At 36.3% G+C, this 20,850-nt stretch overlaps 1 protein-coding gene across 1 annotated transcript in view; it reads left to right on the top strand.

Moving 5' to 3' along the window:
* Positions 1 to 20,850, top strand: part of TMPRSS15 (transmembrane serine protease 15) — a 51,901-nt gene that overhangs the window by 12,750 nt on the left and 18,301 nt on the right. Inside the window, 10 exon segments of the mRNA XM_050971228.1 lie at positions 5,665 to 5,773; positions 8,445 to 8,554; positions 9,427 to 9,564; positions 10,689 to 10,838; positions 13,116 to 13,218; positions 13,673 to 13,823; positions 15,006 to 15,147; positions 18,706 to 18,795; positions 20,050 to 20,175; positions 20,631 to 20,762. Of these exon segments, the coding sequence (XP_050827185.1) occupies positions 5,665 to 5,773; positions 8,445 to 8,554; positions 9,427 to 9,564; positions 10,689 to 10,838; positions 13,116 to 13,218; positions 13,673 to 13,823; positions 15,006 to 15,147; positions 18,706 to 18,795; positions 20,050 to 20,175; positions 20,631 to 20,762 (1,251 nt within the window).

Genomic DNA, 20,850 nt, shown 5'->3' with positions numbered 1-20,850 from the left:
GGGACATTCAGATTGGACATCAGGAAGAATTTCTTCACAGAAATGGTTGTCCAGCATTGGAAGGGGCTGCCCAGGGAGGTGATGGAGTCACCATCCTTGGAGGTATTCGAGAAATGACTGGATATGGTCTGGTAGAGTAGGTGGTGATGCAGCAAAGGCTGAATTCAGTGACCTTTGAGGTCTTTTCTAACCCAAGGGATTCTACTCTGTGATTCCATCTGACTTCCTGGTTTCCCTAAGAAACTGTTTGCACCAAGGAGTTTGACTGCAGTGCTCCTCACCAAACTGCTCTGCAGGTTTGCTGGGGAGGCATGTGGGTTAATGCTGCCTGCATTGCTCTCCACAGCCTCAGCTCTCAGATAAAAGTCTGTCAAGTTGTGTCTCAGATAGAACATTGCAAATGTTTTAGGAGAAATGGGAGCAATTAACTCCCTGAGTGTTTGTTTGCTTGTTTGTTGGGTTTGGGTTTTTTTTTAATATAGAATTTGATGCTAGAAATCTGGAAAGCTTCTTTCCAGTCTGCTGTGAGAAAAGGAAAACAGTGAGGGCAGTCTGCTTCGAGCTTTCAGAAGCATGTGAAATGCTGGGCTCTAAAAACAAACAAGCAAGTAAAAGACCTATTGTGTTTTTAAAGAATCTGAAAGCTTGATCCTGAAGATTTGTGACAGATTTGTGAAGATTTTTGAACCTCTCTGTCATAAGTGCAATTTTCTTCAGTAAAAAAAAGAGAATTGTGCATTATCCGCCCATTACCTACATTTCTTTCTGACTGCAGTCAGCTCAGAAGGGAGACTTGGCTGAACATTTTGAGGAAAATATCCATTAGAATACTTCAGTGCTACATCATTGAAGCACATCAAAATGTCTACTTATCATAAAAGCTGCATCTAGCTAGATCATAATAAATATTGGCTCTGAGTTGGTCCTTCTACAGCTGAGGAAATCAAAAGGTCCTAAGGTTCAGCTAGATCTTAGTTCCACAGAAAGCATTAGATAACATAACCCCAAGAAGTTATTTAGTCTTTCATTTTAACCATCATAGGGGTTTTTTCATGAGACAGATGTTATTCTGGGGGTATTTATTAATTTAAATTTTTTTTAAATTTTAGGTATTGCTAAATAAAAAAAGTGTAGACCTTATCTTCATAAAGTAATACTATAGGGCTCATAAAATGAATGCTTTTCATTTACCATCATAGAATCACAGAATGGCCTGAGTTGGAAGGGACCTTAAAGATCATCTCATTCATCCCTCTGCAAGGTACAAGGACACCTTACACGAGGCCAGGCTGCTCAGAGCCCCATCCAACCTGGCCTTCAACACTTCCAGGGATGGGATGGACATCCATACAGTCTCTGAGCAACCTGTTCCAGAAGCTTTTCCTAATATCTGATCTGAACCTATTCTCTGTCAGTTTGACTCCATTCCACTTTGTCCTGTCACTCCAGGCCCTTGTAAATAGACTCTCTCCATCTCTTTTGTAGGGTCCCTTCAGAGAAAGGGCATAATTACATCACCCCAAAACCTTTTTTTCTCCAAGTTGAATAATCCCAATTCTTTCAGCCTTTCCTCATAGCAGAAGAACTCCATCCCTTTGATCAACTTGGTGGCTACCTCTGGACTCCCTCTAGCAGGTCAATGCCCCAGCTAGGTCTGAATTTACAAGTTTCACCCACATTTTATTGAAGATATTACATTCATACCTATTATATATGACAGAATTTAATTGATTATATATTGGTAGATACAGACAAAAGTAAGCTCAAATTCTTGAAGTCAAAGCTGTGTAGACATGACTCAGCTGTGCCTTGGAGGCCACACAGGGTTTAAGTTATGAATTGTGCTTGAGTCGAGTTTTTCAGCTGAGGCATAGACTCTCATGCACATTCTTTTTGGATGTGATTTGCACATCTCCCCAGATCTCTACCAAATATAATTTGTGAACGTTTTCCCCTTTGTAACTGAGCATGTTATTCCTCATTTCAGCACAACTGAGGTAAAAATTTCAGGAATGTGCATACTTAATAAAGTAGTAAATAAAATAAATAAGTACAAATAATAAAAGTAAAAATAAAATTATAAAATAAATATTAATAAGAGTAAAAATCAGCAGTGTCAGAAGGGAAGACAGCTGTAGTTACAGTCCAGAGAGCTGGATGATTTGTCCTGTTCATCTTCACTGGTGCCTGGTATTTCCAAACAATTTGGTCAGTTACCACTAATGCAGCAGTTCTGGCTTATAACCTTAGAGAAGTACAGTTCTGGCTGGAGCACAAATTGCTGATCCATGTTTCTTATACTACATTGTCAGTCTTTCCTATCCCAAATCTCAGAACTTCTCAATTTTATGTATTTAACTTTCTTAGCAGATTTTATAAAACCAGTGGAATGAGGGGTAAGAAGCTGAATGTGCCTTTGGGATAGCTGCCAATTTTTCCACATCTTTAATGTTTCACATTTGTCCCATTCCTAGAAACTTAATATGGTCACATGAAATCTAAAATTGTTTAGATTTTCAGAAGTTCTTCAGAGTTTCACAATGAGATTTATGACCAATTCGTAAGTCATTCTACAAGTGCTCCTGCATATAAAAGGAGTTGCTCTCCTCTAAAAAACTTGGTTTGTTTTCCATCTTGATTGTTATTCCCTCTAGTATTTCTGATTTCATAATGTCAATGGTTTAAAATTATAGGATTAAAAAGTGAATTTTAGTCATCTCTTTCATGCATTAGAGAGAATTCAGTAAAATTTCAGATTCTCAGAAGGATTCAGGAAACCGAACACCTTTTTTGTTTGTTTGTTTGTTTGTTTTATTGATTAAAATTATCTTGAAAGGTTTCTTTCTGGCTCTGAAATGCAGTGCAGTAACAAAAGGCTTCACAAAAGTACAGCTAGCAATTTCAGTGGAAGGGTCTCTAGAGATATGTGAAGTCTGAGCAGCAGCCACTAATAATGACTGGCATTGCTGTAAAGCAGCCACGTAGCACAAAGGGGTACAGAAAGGGAGACTGGAGGCTGACCCCAGGAGGGCTTTCTGCAGACTCTTTGCAGTTATTATGTGTCTAGACCGTCATTTTGTGATTCCTCACCTCACAGCATCCCTACAGCACTGAGAGAGATTAATCAGAAAGTAATGGACTGGCCTTTGGCGGAGGAAGATCCTGTCAAGTGAAATATGTGGGCTGGATTTGACCAGTTTGGGGAGCTTCTCCCTCAAATTCAAGGCTAACAGGATGAAGGTCTCATAATGTCCCATGTATGGAACATAAGTGAATAGAACTAGACAGCAAGATACGTGCTGGGGAAAGAGTAGAAGTGGCTCCTTCAAAGGATATCTCCTGTCTCCTTAGGAGAACAACTGCAGCTTTTCTTTGGGCTCCAGGATGAGCCAAAATGTAATGACTTCCATGCCCATCCACCTCCTTCCTGCAAGGAGGAAGCACTGGGAGGTTCTTTAGGGAAAAAGGACCAGTCCCTGCTGTCTTCCTGCTCATTCCTGACACATTCCTTAGCTGTACACCTAAGGACCTGTTTGAATTTACCCACTGTCTCTTAAGAGATAAGGAACAAATAAAAGAGAACAATAAGAAGATTAGAACAATCATAATGGAAGGGGATAGGAGCATCTCTCTTGTGAGGAAAGGCTGAGGGAGCTGGGGCTGTTCAGCCTCAAGAAGAGATGACTGAGAAGGGACCTCATCAGTGTCTGTGAGTGTCTGCAGGGAGGGGTCAGAGCAGGGACCAGGCTCTGCTCAGTGGTGCCCAGCAATGGGACAAGGGGCAGGAATTGATGCACTGGAAGTTCCACCTGAACATGAGGAAGAAATTCTTCACTGTGCAGTGACCAAACACTGGGATAGATCACACACCAGAGAGGGTGTGGAGTGTCCCTCACTGGAGATATTCCAGAATCACCTGGGCACAATCCTCTCCCATGTGCTCTGGGTTGATCCTGCTTGAGCAGGGAGGTTGGACCCACTGGGGTCCCTTCCAACCTGACCCATTCTGTGATTCTAAGAGAAATGAATGAACAAACACTTGTCATTGATTTTGTTAGAAAAGTATGATTATCTTTTTTATTATTGTCCGTACTATAAGATTCCTTTCAGATCAGGTTATGTCTTACTTGTTAACAGCACCACTTTTTCATTATCTTCATTTTTGTAATCTTTCGTGATACAAGCTGGGTGCTTTCCTTCCTCTCACACTGATTTTCTTCTTCTCATTGTTAAGGACAGGAAATATGTGAATTCAAGTGGAGAAAAAAACTACTTCTATACCAATACCCAGCTCTAATGCTAATATAGAATAATAACTATCATTCATGGACCTTTTCTCTTCATGTACTTAAAATCTTATGTGTTCTGTTTTCCTCCCAAAGATTGCAAAAGGGAATATGTTTCTACTTCAGCTCATGCATTAGGCATGTTGGCAAAATTCATTCTGCACAGTCTGTATTTATGGTGTATGGCTGCATGAAACAAAGCTTGACTTTTATTTTGTGTTTGCTACAATGATAGGCAGAAAGAAATTTACACTTATAAAATGAACACGCAAGGAAGCCCAATTTATTCTTTTATATATAATTTCCCAAAGGAGGACTATGTTCAATAAAATTCCCATTTAATTTTCAATATGATTGGTTATTTGTAATTTGGACTGTCATTATAGGTATGGTTTCATTTCTGAAATTAATTAAAAGCTCTGTATAATTTCTGATCAGCTGCCTTAAACTGATGAACTTGTCCTTACCTCTCCAGATAATCATGTGTGGTACTGATTTTATCCTTATGTGAAAGCCCTATGATACTTTTTGAACAACTAAAGAGAAAACATTATTAGAGAGATTACTAATATAAGGTTCAAGAGGCGAAGCAAAACCTTCATCAGTTCTTCAGTGTCTGCTGAAATAAAAATCTTTACATGAATTATAATTTCCAATCTTGCTGAGGCTTAAAAATTCTTTTATTTTCCTATTTTAAAGTGAAGAACTTTCATAGAATAGAATACCAACACCAAGGGAAAAAAAAACTATTGAAAGCCCTTTGAAAAAATAGATGATGATAAATGACATTTACCTCAGCTGAATGAATTCAATAGCTGGAAGGAAACTTGGGAGATCCACTTATCTCTTTGAGTACTCAGTAATATATAAGGCAAGGAACCAGGAAGCTCATAAAAGCAGAGATAACAATAGTCAACCATATCCCCTTTTGCTTTTATTCCTGTGATATCAAATTGTCTCTGGTAGTACAAACACAGTTTTCTGATTTAAAGCAGTTGAAGATAAGAACAGGTAAGGCAAGATCTTGTTTCATTATAAAAGTATAGAGTAAAATGAAAGTATTGGATTAGCTAAATCCAGTTGCTGTTTTTGAATTATTTGGATTGGTTTAGACTAGTTTGGATTAGTTGGATTCTGTCTAATTTAAAAATGAATTTTCTGTATTGCTTTTCCTCTCATATAGTTCTTTGAGATCAGTGATAAGAATTAGAAATGGGAATAAGTTGATAGTGTATTTTATTTTGTCTTCCTATTGTTGCTTACAAAGCAGTTCCAAGGTAATCCATGTAAATCAATACCTAGGGTCACCCACATTTTTGGCTCTTATTCTGTTTTTCAAATGTCATTCTGACAAATGTTCTTCATTATATCTTTACAGCTGCAGTTTGTGATGGAAAATTCATGTTGACTGGCTCCTCTGGGTTTTTTCACTCTATGAATTATCCAAAGCCATATAATGAGAACATTGTTTGCCAATGGATAATAGTGTAAGCCATTTTCCAATAATTTTGTACCTAACATTTTTTTGATTATGAGGTGATCTTGTTTTCTGCACAGCAGTCTTATGCCATTTGCTTTTATTCCCAAATACCCCAGCACAGAAAACATATAACATCATTTTCTCCTTTCTGTTTATGTGACTTTTCTTTAAAAACTTTCATGTGTGAGCTCCATCACTATATCAACAATTTTTCCTTTTACAAAAATTCTTAGGTACAATTTTGAGAAATCTTGTGTGTTATATACATCCAGAGGAACATAAGTGTAACTTCAAAATAAATCTCACAACTCAAAATAATTGCAAGATTTTTTTTTCCCCGAAGGATTATATTAAATAGTAGTCTTCAGATAATGGCTTTATATGATGTAATTCTTATTTAACAGAGTTTTCAAGAATTCCTTTGTCACTTAGGTGTAAGGGTTTCATATGTGAATTAAGTGTTCCTGTGCACCTATGTAATTTAGGAATGTGTTTTAGAATTATATAGTCAGCATTTTACATAATAGCACCAAATGCCTGTTAAACCTTAGGAACAAGTGGAATTTTTTTTTTTTTTTTTTTTTTATCAAGGGTATATACCTACAGACAAGGACAGCTCTTTGATTTTGACTCTCTAGGTCCAATCAATTCTTAGGAGAGGGAGAAAAAAGATAACCACACTATATGATAAATCTCATCAAAATGTACATATCAAAAAAAATTGGATGATCACAAGTTAGACAGTCCTAAAAATCTCTCCTATGACTGCCAATTCAGAAGTTATTGCTTTGAAAGGCAGTAATTCTTATTATACTTTCATAATAATGGCTGTGCTTTGATTCTGAGAAGTATTAATTCAGCAGATTTCAAAGGAGATTAAGAAATTGCCTTTAAAATTGCAAAAGGTTTGAGCTTCTCATTCTAAAGGCTTCTTTGAAAGTGTTAAGCTTTGATTTTGTTCAGAACTTTCATCTTTACCCTGAAATCCTAGTTTTCCTTCTGTTTAGTACATTTTTCCTTCTCATCTTCAGTGGCACTGTTCACCAGTAATTACTGACAACACCTGGCTTTAAAACACAGGTGTGTCCCAGGAAAAGAAAACTATTTTTTCCCTTCAGAATACGTCTGCCTTGTTCCCCATTTCATGGCATTGCAGAATTTGAGCCCAGTAAATAAACATGGCCCCAGTGCCCTCCTTCCTTCTGCACTGTTGGTGCTGCTCCAAGTGCTGCTATAGCTGCAAGAAGCATTGTGTTAGGTAGATATCTATGCCAGGTATGTAGCTAGTAAAAGCATCATTTTGGAAAGAATCGTGAGCAATTGCAAATAATGACATACAGGTTTTGCAGATATGTGCAATTACAGATTGAAAAATGACCAAAAACAACCATCTGAATTTATTTTCCACTTAACTGCTTTAAGAAATCAGGCAACACTAAGAGTAAAGTCCTAAGAAAATCAAAGTGGTGCTCAGATTTTGTCTTTCTTTCAGAGTTGTTTCTGTGAGGGAACTTTTGGGTTTTCCAATAACCTACAGTTTTTATTATCCCTATAAATATGTGTTAAAAGGCAACCTATAATACATCTGAGATTGGATTTTTCTTGTGCCTGCCTTTGTCTAGAAATATTTCCCCATTACCTTTAGGAAGAGCTTTCACATTTTCATGCCAAATCTCTTCTATTCATAGAGCAATATGCCCAATATTTCCCTGAAAGTTTAGCTTCCTGAACCTTCCAAATATATGTTTTACTCTTTTCTAACCAAAACTATTTCTTCCATCTGGAGGAATATAAAATTACAGCACCAAAAATTTTTAAAAGGCAAAATATCTAAGTATTTATTTCAGACTACTTATCATTACTGATAAGCACCAGCAGATTGCTCTTAAAAGCTTATTTTCATTGATGTTCTGAATTCTGAAACAAAACCCCATAGTGGTAGCTAAGCTGGTAGTATTTTAGAATTTGGACTACCACATGTGTCCAGTGGAAAGGAAATGGGAGAACAAACTAAATATAGATTATTCACAGAGCATAACTGTAGCAGAATAAGGCCAAGAATTTTTACACTTTACTTCAAGTGACTTGTGTCATTAAACTTTGTGTGCGGTCATTTGGATTTGTAACAATTTCCCAAAGAGTGGGTTTGAGATCATCAAATCTGCATGCAAATCCTGTGTTTGTCATAAGAGACAGTGTTCTGGACTTTCAGGAGAGACATTTTGATATCTTGCTTTTCCTATTGATATCTTGATACTGTTCCTCTGGGTTTGGGAAGGCTACCTGAGCAGTGAGGTATCTAAGAGCAGCATGTATGAAAAAAGTGTTTGCAATTCCATGAGATGCAGAGGACAACAAAACCCAGCCAAAATCATCCAAAAACCCCCTTCTAGAAGTGACAATAACATTCTAAATTTCAGAACATTCTGTTTCTAGAATACACTTAACCCCTGTGCATAAAGGTGTGTGCACACTGTTACAAAAGACTTATGCCCAACTCCTCTGGCAATTTTACAAGCTAAAAGTTAGACAAATAGATCATCTTCATTAATAATCTTGATTAAAATAATTTCATGTTGCTTCTGACTTTATCATTCAAACATTCAATGACTTCAGTGACTTTACAAGTCAAATAATAGATTTTCAGTTTTGAGTTAATGTTTCTTTTGTTGCCTTAGAGTGCCTCAAGGGTTGTCCATTAAACTGAACTTCACTTCTTTTGAAACACAACCATATGCAGACGAGCTGAGTATTTTTGAAGGATTAGGACAAAACAAGGTTTTAAGAGGTAAGTTTATATTTCAGCTAATAATACTAAAATCTAAGTGGTAAAATAATAATTTTGAGGTATCAAAAGCTGCACTTGTGTGTTTAAAAGGAAGACTGGATCTGCATAAAGTTGGCCTGTTAGACATTAATCTCAATATATCTGTCTGCCTTTTCATTTGACCAGATAAAACCCTTACACTTTATGAAATTTCTACTTGTTTTTTGAGATCTTATTTGAATAATCTTGATAACTTCATCAGCCTCATGGTCTCGTGGGGTCCATGTTTCATTGGAAATGTATAGTCAGAAGTTCCTGTAATATCACACACAGTAACATAAAATGAAAGCATCTAAACTGAAAAGGTGGGAGAATTGCTACAAAACTTCCTGAAAATCTTTACAAGTATTTGTAAATACATTGTTTTACCCAGATCTTGAAATACTGATGATACCTTGTCCCTATATTCTACTCTGAAAACTGGGATTGTACCCATTTTTCATAAGGCTCAGTCTATAGAGCTGAATTATCAGAGATGGGAAACATATTCTGAAAATAGGCTATAGGAAGAGAAGTATATCAGAAAGATATATTATTATTTATCCTTATTATTTGGAAATGGGTAGAGAATGGGAATGAGAAATGGTAAAAGACTAGCTGATATCCATATTGGTGGATATGAGAGATGGAACATGCAGAATATTTATATGCCAGCCAAACAGCTAAATGCTTCAAAAGTTTGAAGCTATTGTAGCAGGATCCCAGTACAACAGGAAAAGCATTCCTTGAGACTCAACAAACTAATCCATTGTGGTTTTGTGTCAACACTGGAAATTTTAATGTGCCTGTGATTATTTTCTCTCTGACTGTATGTTTCTTTTATTTGTTTTCAGCTTCTCTGTCAGGGACCAATCTTGAAACAATTTACATTTTTTCTCATGAGGCTACAGCACAGTTTATGTCCGATTATTCAGAGAATTACAATGGCTTTAATGCAACATACACTGCATTTAATGCGAGTGAACTAAACAGTAAGTGTTCTCTCTGTGTGTGTGTGTGTGTGTGTGTGTGTGTGTGTGTGTGTGTGTTTGGGTTTTTTTGTTTCTTTTTTATCCCAAAATTTTGGTGAATCTACACTTTCTGTCTGAGAAAGTGGCAGTGGAAAGGGAAGCAGCATTTTCTGGCCTCAGTCCAATAACTAGATACACTTTGAATAAATTCATACTGATTTAAATATCAAATCAATTATTTCTGTAAGGCTATTCACATGTTTGCAGGCCTGTATCTAGCAGTAGGGTGATGTCTTACAAAATTCATCTGTGTAAATAAAACTGTGTCTGCACCTCCATCAGATTCCTCTCAGCCAGCTTGTTCACTAAACAACACTATGAAATCATTGACCACAATGTCTTTATAAAATAAAACATTCAGAACAACATTTAGAAACAACATTTAGGAAAATACCTGCTGCAGTAAATAGTCTTTAACAAAAGTCTGGATGAGGTAAATCTACAGTGACAGCAAAATGCAGCAATATGATTCATGTTTGGGTAATTGGATAAGTGAAGGCTTCTTTAGCTGCTAAATTTGGAGCAGGAGGATTACAGGGAATGTGGCTGGGATGGGATATGCTGCAGGAAGCATCCACAGGGCCAGCAAGTTCCTGTCATGTGGAAGCCCTGCCTGATCTGCACACCAAGCCACCACGGGCAGACACTGAACTGTCATGAGAACAAAGGTGATGAGGATGCTGCAGCAAAGCCATGTGGGCAAAGAAGGAAAAAATGAGAATAAAGAAAGGGGCATCCCAGGGCTGGGGAGCACAGCTCTCTGCTCTAATGGTGAGCCCTTTCTGCTGGAGAAATCCAGGCCTTGGCAAAGAAAAGAGGAAAAGAAGGATCAGAAATGAAGGTTGGTGAATGAGTGCAAGAGTATGTTGGGCTACTCTTCAAAAATAGTGTTTTATTAACAAGTACAAACCACACACTTATTTGAGTAATTTTGTTGCATTGTATATAGAGGAAATTAAGTCACTGTGGGTTGGTTTACAAACATATTTAAAAATTGACATTGTTCATCACTCCTTCCTGTGTAATTCTAAGAAAAAACTTGCCATCTCTGTCATCTTTTATTTACTAGAAGTTCTTATTCGCAGATTATGAGAAAATCAATTGCACTTTTGAAGACGGCTTTTGTTTCTGGATACAAGATTTAGATGATGATTCAGACTGGGAAAGAGTTCAGGGTCCTACCTTTCCCTTCATGAGTGGTCCTGAATTTGATCATACATTTGGCAACTTTTCAGGTAAGATCAAAAAAATGGCTTGAAGATTAAGGGGAAAACTTGATTTAGCTTATAGCACTGCATTATGGATTCTTCATAGTGGTATTACTAAGATGTTGTATTATTCTGCCATAAAAAAGTCAGGGCTACCAGATAAAATGTTTTATCCTTCTGATTGCCATCTTGAGGAAATATACCAAAACTAATAGAAAAAAAAGAGAATAAGTAAAATTATTGAAGTGTGAGGTACTAAAAATTTCAATGTTTTTATTAAACCAAAATGCCTTATCTGAAAAAGGAATTTCTATAGGGCAAAAATGCTATAAGTCAAAAATCTGTATGTTTATCTTGGGGTAAAAAAAAGCATAATTGTATTACTAGGCAAATCACTTCTGTTTCATCCCTCTCTGCTGCTGATATCCATCGTGGTTGTCACAAATTAATTTTGATTTAAATAAAGTTGACCTGCAGTTTGCAGGGGACATCTGTGTCCCTAGTTATTGCACAGCAATCACACCTACTGTGCCAAACACACCACAAACACTTCAGTAAGTGCTACAGTTAAATAACTCAATTGGAAGAGTGGTCATATCAAAAGTGGAATCTATTTAAAGAGATAATACTGATAGGAATTGGATTTTGAAAGTATCATGAATCTTTATACCAGCATTAGACTCCATCAGTTTTTTCCTGCTTCAACAATAAAGCCACACAATCACTGTCTCAGCTGATTTGTCAGTCCAGCTAAAACCAGATAAAATACCAATTGGATTTTGAAATGGTTATATGTATTCTATGCAAGGCTTACATAAAATTTATTCAGTGACAAATTAGTAGAAAAATTGCAAATTATTCTGAAAGAAGTTACTCCTGGGAAAAGAAAAATAGCATTCTGCACTTTATCAGATAGAAATTATTCACCCCTCTCTGAGTAAATGCACATTCTCTAAACAATCTTCAGAACACTGTTTTGTCTTCCCACTTGGCTCCTAGAATGCAATTCAGATGAAAGAATGTAAAATTTGTTTAACAAAACACTTGACAATGATTTCTCTCTCTCAAAAATATTAATCCATTTTAGGTGCTCTCTGTGTTCCTGAGCCAAGTCTAAGCTGACACATGCAATGTTCCTATGTGTAATGTTACCATTGTGCTGCATATTTAAATTTCTGTGACCCGTATTTTGAGTAAATTGCATCATAAATATCCAGCTATTATAGTCAGTGAAACACTATTTTTGTTGGTTTTTTCTGCTCCTGAAAAATAAAGGCCTTAATACACATTCAAAAATTGACTCTGAATGCTCAGAGAATTGATGAAACTAAGACAGAGAACTGACCTTTTGACTATGTGAAAAACTTTTTTCTTTAAGTTAGACACCATGTCTATTTTACTGCAGGCTCTCTAAGTCAACAGAGGAAATTTAAAGGTCTGATAGGCCTGATTCAGATTTCAGATTAATTTTTAGGAATTTTAGCCTCCCACATGATAAAAACTAGATTATCTGGAATTATAAATAACATAATAAAGTGTGTATAATTTAATTAATATAATTATAATTATATTAATTTGAAAATTCTGTTAATATAATATTTGCATATATATGTATTAGTTAGATAGAAGAAAATACAAGATCACACTCATGATTTAAAAAAAGCAAGAATTTTATTTTAAAGCTGCCTAAGTTTGCATTTCTTATGACAAATCTCAGGGCTTCTATGGCCTGGCCTCTTATGATGCCCAAATTCCCAGCTGCAACAAATTATCTCAGGAAAAAGCTACAAACCCAATTTCACAAATAAAGGGGGGGTTTTTTTGTTTGTTTATAGTGCCTCACCTTGCTATAAAATATTCACATAGTCATTCTGTCACCCTCTCAACACACAATCCATATTTCCCATTTTCATTTGTCTATACAAATTAGGAAAATGTTGGGAAATTCTTCTGCAAAATCACAAGCAATGACAAACAGGAGGACATTTTTATAAAGGCAGAAGAATTGCTGCCTTCACAGAATATAAGGCAGAATTCCCACTGACTTGGAAAGGACTAGTCTCCCACTGCTTATGTAGTTCTGAGGAGTATCCAAGACTCTTAAAAGCTCAATTTAATATCTCATTGACTGATGAATATATCTTGGGATAATTGCTCACCTTTACTGTGTCGGGAATCTTCCAAATCATGCAACACTATCTGTGCTTGATGTTATTTTAAATATAAAAAACTCTAATTCAATAAGTGAAAAAACAAGAAAGAAATTTCTTCTGTCCTGGCTAAAGTGTGACCATTGTCTTGCAGGATTTTATATTTCAACACCCATTGGACTTGGATTCGTAGAAGAGCGAGTCCGGATTCTGAGTTTGCCTTTGGTCCCTTCAGATATGTATTGTCTAAGCTTCTGGTATTGTTACATAATTCCTAAACCTGTATTTTGTTTAAGAATTTGCCCCAAGAGCTTTCTTTCATTTAAAATATTAATCCCACTCAGCATGCCAGCAGCACCAGCCTGGTTCTGTTTGGATTTCCACAATCAGTCTCAGCTCCAGATCTGAAGTTTAACTCCTTCATAGCTTTGACTTTTGCACTTTGCTATGATGTATTTTCTTTTTCACCCTGCATCCAGTATTCATTTCTATGCAAAAATGATATTAAGAATCCCCAAAATGTTTTTTTGTCATGAAGCTTAACTAGGCCTCTGCACTTCCAGGTGTAATTTAAACATACAATTAATATTATTTTCTTCCTTGTTTCAAATTAATCCTAATTTCATAAAACATTATAAAATAAAAAGTGTGACATTTTTTCATAGCATCTGGCTTTGTTCTAATAATACCAAAATGCTTTTCTCCCTCTAGGTATTTCATGTATGGGGATAATGTTTACCGTTTAAGAGTTAGCATCAGTGATGAGCATGGTCAGGAAAAGATTGTTTTTGAGAAAGAAGGAAACTATGGAAACAACTGGAATTATGGACAAGTAACTTTAAATGAAACATCTGATTTTAAGGTTTGTTAAGCCACTTCTTTTTTCTTTTTTCATTTATTTTAGCTAAACTGATATCAGAGATTTTTGTGAAATGAACCCAAAATTCCACTGTTCCAAAGATGATGCTTAGTATCATTTAAAAATATCTGCCATCAAATAAATATTAGCATGCAGAAGATTGGAATCCCCATTTAAATTCTCACAGTCCCTTTTCCCTACTCTGGAATTTAAAGTATTAATATTTCAGAAAACATGATCATTGTCAAGGAACAACAAATGTTATCATGAGAGCTTGCCACAAAACAGGAGTGTTCAAAGCCTATCAAAATCTGCTGTGGAATATAAAATCTCAGTAGTGAGGGGGATGTGAAGCATTTAGCCATGAGAAGATTTAAATTTAAATTACTTCAGATTATGAATCAGTGTTTTCACTAATTACTTACAAATTAATCCACTGAAAGTGTGATGCAGGTGGAAGTGGTTTTGACACCACCTGATTAACATCTGGCTTGACTTATCTGTAAACAAAAGGAGGAGGTTTATTCCAGAAATTCCTTCAGCACCTCTCTTCTGAAAACAATTTATTTTATAGGCATTTGGGATGGTTTGCCCTGCTACAGTAGCTTTGATGGATTTCTGGCAAGCACTGCTAGAAACATGCATGTAACATCTGAGGAAATAAATGCATCTGTGACCTGGCTGCATCAGATTTCCAGGAAATCTGTGACCACATATTATCTCAAGAAGATTGTTAAACCTAACTGTAGTTCACCAGCACTAACTCCTTGTTTGCAGGATTACTTTAAATATGTGGATATTAAAGACCAGTTAAGAAAAAATGAGATTAATTTTAGCTTTTGGTGCCATTAGTTCAGGAGAAGTTTGGGCTAATGAGCAATGCAGAATTGTTTTTAAAATTTTATTTTAAAAGTATATATAAAATGCAAAGGTATTGAATATTTTTGAACCATGTTCATCATTTAAATGAAGAAGCTACTACTTTCCTTAGAATGTTCCACTCAGTTTGCATAGTGCTGTTTTGTGAGAAATTCTGTGTCATCCCCAATGCCTTCCCCTGAGTGTAGCAGCCATGTAGATTACAGTGGAAATAAGAGCATTCAAGAAAAGACAGAATGGTGCAGCCTAGGAGGCTGAAAATGGTTCATTCAACTACAAAATTCTAATTTTTTTTCCTGAATTCAGGTTATTTTTGATGCCTTTAAAAGGCGTGGTCCCAGTGACATTGCTGTGGATGACACTGGCCTGACGAAGGGAAAGTGCAATGAAGACAATTATGTAGAGCCAACTGTGAGGCCAACTCCTGCCACCACCCCATTAATTCCCAGTGAGTAAACACCAAATCACTGCTGGTTTCCTGTTGCTGTGTTTGTGTTTGAGTGGGTCAGGATTTTAAACCTCAGCTTTATAAAAACCTCTCATCAGCATTACAACGTTATCTCCAGGATAACATACTAAGATCAAGCTCCTTGCCTCTCCAGACAGGTTGGAGCCAGACCCTTCCAGCTGCAGAGTATTTTAGAGGAAAGCACAGAGGTTTAAGCTTCCTCAAAATATTTCAGTTTCACAGAGCTAAACAGGAAAATCTCAGAGAAAGCACCTGTAACAATCCTTACAAATCTGGATAACTTATATAAAAGAGAGAAGAAACATTGTTTATGGTGTGAAACAAGTCCAAGCACATTCAAAGGAAAAACCAACACAAATATAAATAGAGCTTGTGGAAATATCATTAAAATATCAGATGGGGCTTGCTTCGTAATTTATTCTGCAAGTGGATGAAATTTTGGAAAAAAAAGTCTACAGAAGGCTTATTCAGATATAGCTCCAAATCATTAAAGAAAACCTTTAGCATGTTCCAGGACTGCCTTTTATAGATTTACTGTGCCTTTCAAAGCACAGCTGGTTTCTCTCTTGACAACGTAAAAAAATTTAAAAATAGTCTAAATGGTTGAAAATGAAAATAATAGTAAGACTTTTCACATTGTATTCATGTTGAAACACTGTATACTATTATTATTCTTTCAAATCTGTCACCTCCAAATCTACTGCATCAGGACAGGTAAGCAAAAACCTTCTAAATAGAAGAGTAAAATGAAGTTTTAGAGCTCCATCATGAGACACGGGGAGGTAAAGTTCAACAAGGTGTGTCTGTCAGCAAAATGAAATTTTAATAACAGTAGTAATTTCAGTCATAGTCTCTCAAAATGAGTTTTGGAATTCAATAGCAGTTTTTTATTGAAGTAATTTTGTGGAGAGATGCTGATGTCTGCTCCCTCCAGCTAACCTTCAGGTGCTGTGGGTACACACACCTCACGAGTTAGCAGCAGTCTCCTGATTAGTGGTAGAACAGCCCTGTGGTAAACAGTAGCTGAGTGCTTCTGAGGAACACCAAAGGAATATCAAACTGTAGATCTCTACCCAATGCATGGGCATAAAATTTTAGCATTCAAAAAGGGACATGATAATATGGCCTATAACCCCTTATGAAAGAGATTAAAGAGATCCATGGCACAAAAGGACAGTCTAAGCTGTTGCTGGGGAAAAAATAACTTGTTTTCATAATTTTATTGGTACATGCTACTAGGTGCCATCTGTAACCTGATTAAAAAAAAAAGTGAATGTTATCATTCATCTTCAAAGAAATATGAAATTACTTTGATGGATGTGTACAAGCTTACTAACACTAATGATTTCACTACAAATGTCATGGCCATAAACAAGACATAAAAGAATTTGAGCTGAGTCAATTTCTTTTACTAGAATTAGAGCTTCAGTACGAGTCACTGGCATCATTCACAGTGCCACAGAAGCTCCTTGAAATGTAAAAAAGGGTATTTTTGATGGAGGTAAGGGAAAGCTGGATATGCTTTTGTCTTTTGCACGAGTCTGTCACCTGACACTTTCATCTAAAACAAAGATTGCTTTCATCTTCCTGTTAATTTACAATCTATCTTTTAACACAAACAACGGTGTGGGAAAGACAGTGTACATTCCACACTTATGTCAATATAAATGGAAGTTTTGGCCAAAGCACAGAGATGCAGGTCATATATAATTTCTAAAATGTTGAGAAAGTAATCTGTTGTGCCCAACCAAGATTGTTGGTAGTGGTTACTGTTTGGTTCTCTAATAAGTAGCAGCTGTATGAATAACTCCTTATGGATTTATGGTCAAAGATCACTGGAAATTTTTAAAACGTTATTCAGGACATGAGTAAATTCAATTTCTTCTCTCATTTTTCCATGATAGATAAAAATCACTACTAATGTGCCTTATCTGTAGTCAAGACCAGATCAGATTTCACAAGCCATAATATTCCATTTAAAAAAAAACAATGTACTCTTTATCTGTTGCCCATGGTATTTATAGAAAATAATCTTCCTTGTGAGCCATATGGCTGAAACATAATATACTTATTAGTCAGGACGAGATTGTTAACAGCTCCTTTTTCTTTCTGAGCTTTTGGTTTTTCTTGCCAGGAGTGATTCAGTGAAATAGAAAGTTCTAGGAAATGGTTGTTGTGAGGAAGTTCAAGTTTTCTTGGTTTTGGTGTTTTGATTTTGGGGTTTTTTTAGCTTTTTCCCAATGAGATTCAGTGTTCAGACTTGAACTTGTAGATTATGCAGTCCCCAACTAAAGGGCTCAGAGTGTGAGATGTTATCAGACATCACAGCATGCAAATTTGAGCCATAAGGGGTGGAGAGGAAGAGTTAAAGTTTAGCCAAAGTCTGAGAGTTAAAAAAAAAAAAAATAACAATTTTAATTCAACACAACAATTTTAATGAATAAAACATTAAAAAAAAAGGAGAGAAAAAAAAGAAAACAAAGAAGGAAAAGCTGTTTTGCCTTAACTATGATTTCCTGAAGCAAGTGGAGGAGCACTGTTCATTTTTGAATAAAGTAATTGTGAAGTAATTGTGGGAAACAAAATTGGGAAAACACCAGAGTTCATTCTCATGGTTCATTTAGTCATTCTGATGGCTAAAATGAAAAGAAATAATAATTCTGAGTATCAAGTAAAGTTTTTGAACATGAAGCTGACATATTTGGGATACAAACCACCATTGAAATTACAATTGAAACAGAATATTGAATATATAAAGTACAGTTAGCTGTGTCCCTGTTGTGAGTGCATGTATTTGTGTGTACACATATCTACAATGTTTGCTGTTACAGAAGTTTTATTGATTTTTACCTGTAAGTGCATGTACATCCTTATGACAAAGGTCTTTCCTACTAGAACAGTTGTTTTAAGGAAAAAGCAAATGCTTGGTTTAACCACTGAGAAGGTTTAGCTGTAAAAGGTTTTGGGGTCCTGAAGAAAACAAAGTAACACCTTGTGGGTTTTTGCTGAAAGTTAACTTGCTAGATGACAAAAGGAACTTTAGATTTGAGTATCTATGCTGATGCTGCAAGAATAATTTCTCCACCAAAAGAGTGGTCAGGCATTGGAAGGGCTGCCCTGGGAGGTGGTGGAGTCACTGTCCCTGGAGGTGTTCAGGAAGGAGCTAAAGGTGGCACACAGGATATGGGCTGGTTGACAAGGTCCTGTTGGTCAGTCAAATGCTGGATTCAATGGTCTCACAGGTCTTTTCCAGCGTGAGCGACTCTGAGATGGATCAGATAGCAAGAAAGGCATACAAGCAAAGTGCCTGAGTTGGTTGTGTTTGGGGGCCTCTCTTATTCTCAACATTTCCCAGCTTTTTTATTTCTGTAAATGAGATGTATGACTGTATCACATTCTTGTCTTCATATTTCTGTCATGGCTACACTGTGCAGAACAATAACCATGAATATTACTTTTAGAAATTACTGTTGTTACCACAGATTAAAAGATTAAGACAGCAGGTTAATTATGTTTTTGAAATGTTTTCTTTTCCAGCTGACTGTGGAGGGCCGGTTGAACTCTGGGAGCCAAACAGTACATTCAGCTCTGCAAACTTTCCAAACAATTACCCTAATTTAGCTTCTTGTAAGTCATTCTTTTCCAAAACTTCAGGAGAAGTTTAACCACGTAAAAGTAGAGATACTAAATCTGCTTTTCCAACTCAGACACTGTCCAACAAAAAAAGACCTAAGGGATATACAGTGGGATCTTTTCACTGCATTCTATATGGTGCTGAGCAGCAGCTAAGGAAGCACATGCCAGCTGACTAAAAAGGGATGAAGACAAGCATAATTCCAATGGAACAGGTCCAGACAGGCCAATTCTATCCTGCCTCTTATGTCAAATGTCTTTATGTCAATGCAGCAGCACATGAGGTGGTGAAAGTTCCCATTTTACCATAACCTGGTGTACCTGCCAGGTTAATATCATCACTTCTGCTGTTAAATAGCTCAGATTTTCTAGAGGCAAAGAATATGTGCATGCATTTTGTAAAGAATCCTTTCTTTATTGAATGTGTCTTAACATAGTGAGAAGAGGTTATTCTACTGATGTTGCTTGATTTAGATTAAATGAGAGCTGGCAAAAGTGAATGCTTCAAGGTGGTTCACTACGTCCTGTTGATGGATGAAGCAAGGAAGAGAGCTTTGTCATTGCTTCTTAATGAAATTTTAGTTATTTATCCCTTCAGTTCTGGAGAATTGTGCTGGGATGGTAATCATAGGAGTTGTCATTTTGTGTTTCTGTTCCGCTTGAGATATGGCTCACATTTCCAGGATTCATTCCACAAGTTTCCAAATGAGATTCCTGCTAGTGAGAAAGTACTTTTCACTCTATGAATTTTTATGTTTTTTTACTTTTTTTACAAGATTTCTATAGTATCCGCACTTAGATTAAATATGAGAAAGTGTAGGCTAAACAGAAGCAAAGAGCTATTTTAACTTGAAAGACAGGCTTCTGTGACTGGTTATAAAAATTATCTTACTATCAAGTAAGACCTAAGTGGCTTGACTATTTGTCACATTGTCACTGACAGAAAAGAATGAGATTTACTACCTTGGGGAAACTCACACCTGACATGAATGATTAAAAACACATGTGTACATGTTGTAGCAGCCTAAAATTGGTTTTCAAAAATGTTTTAAGAATGAGAAAATATAGAATTTTGGATCTTCACAGGTTTTAAATGCAAGATTTAAATTTCTTAATTTTTTTGGGGTGATTATTAACAATTTAAGATAATTTTCCCCCCCAAAGCCCTTCAACAGGAAAATGGCAGAGTAAATGTAACTACTGAAAAGGTGATTTGTATGTGTGTGTGTGTGTGTTACTATTTTCCAGGTGTGTGGTACTTGAATGCTGAAAATGGAAAAAACATCCAACTTCATTTTCAGGTTTTTGATCTGGAAAATATTTATGATGTTGTTGAAATCAGAGATGGCAGAGGACCAGATTCCTTACTTTTGGGCAAGTAGCAGCAGTGGGTACTAAAATGAATGTAATCAGACAGCTGGAGCAAACTGATGGATATAATATCATGGAAATCAAATTCCTCTCATTTCATTTGCATTTTTTGGGCCTCATTTCAGAGGAAATTCAGAGAAAAAAATTGAGAAAGCATACTTTATGTGACATCGGGTTTCCAAAACATTTGCACACACTCTGCTCTTGTGAAATTAACTTCTCAGTGAATCAGACTGTTTATGTGTGTGGACAAACAGATGGAAAATCTCTTAGCTGAACCTTATTGCTCCCTGCTGATTAGTCAAATCTGGTGTTGGGGTCTGACCACAGCAGTCTGAGTTAGGTTTGGGGGAGCAGCTACATCCCTGTGGTGGCAGTACTTGCTTTTGAACCCAGAACATTTTGAAATACACACAAACAAAATAGGATGAATGTACTCATGTTTTCCTGGTGAATAGCTGTCTACACAGAGAAAGGCCCACTGCCAGATGTCTTCTCTACCACCAACCAGATGACAGTGATCCTCCGGACGGACAAGTCTGCAACTAGGAAGGGATTTCTTGCAAACTTCACCTCTGGCTACCATCTCAGTAAGCATCTGAACCTTTGCATTTAAGAGGTTAAACCACTGGCCAAATGTATTACAGAAAACATGGAGACTGCAAAGTGACTCTCAGC

Source organism: Serinus canaria, chromosome 1 (genome assembly GCF_022539315.1).
Source record: "Serinus canaria isolate serCan28SL12 chromosome 1, serCan2020, whole genome shotgun sequence".
Classification (NCBI taxonomy): Eukaryota; Metazoa; Chordata; class Aves; order Passeriformes; family Fringillidae; genus Serinus; species Serinus canaria.
Note: the sequence above shows the minus strand (reverse complement) of the source record. Positions and strands in the feature narration are given on the sequence as shown.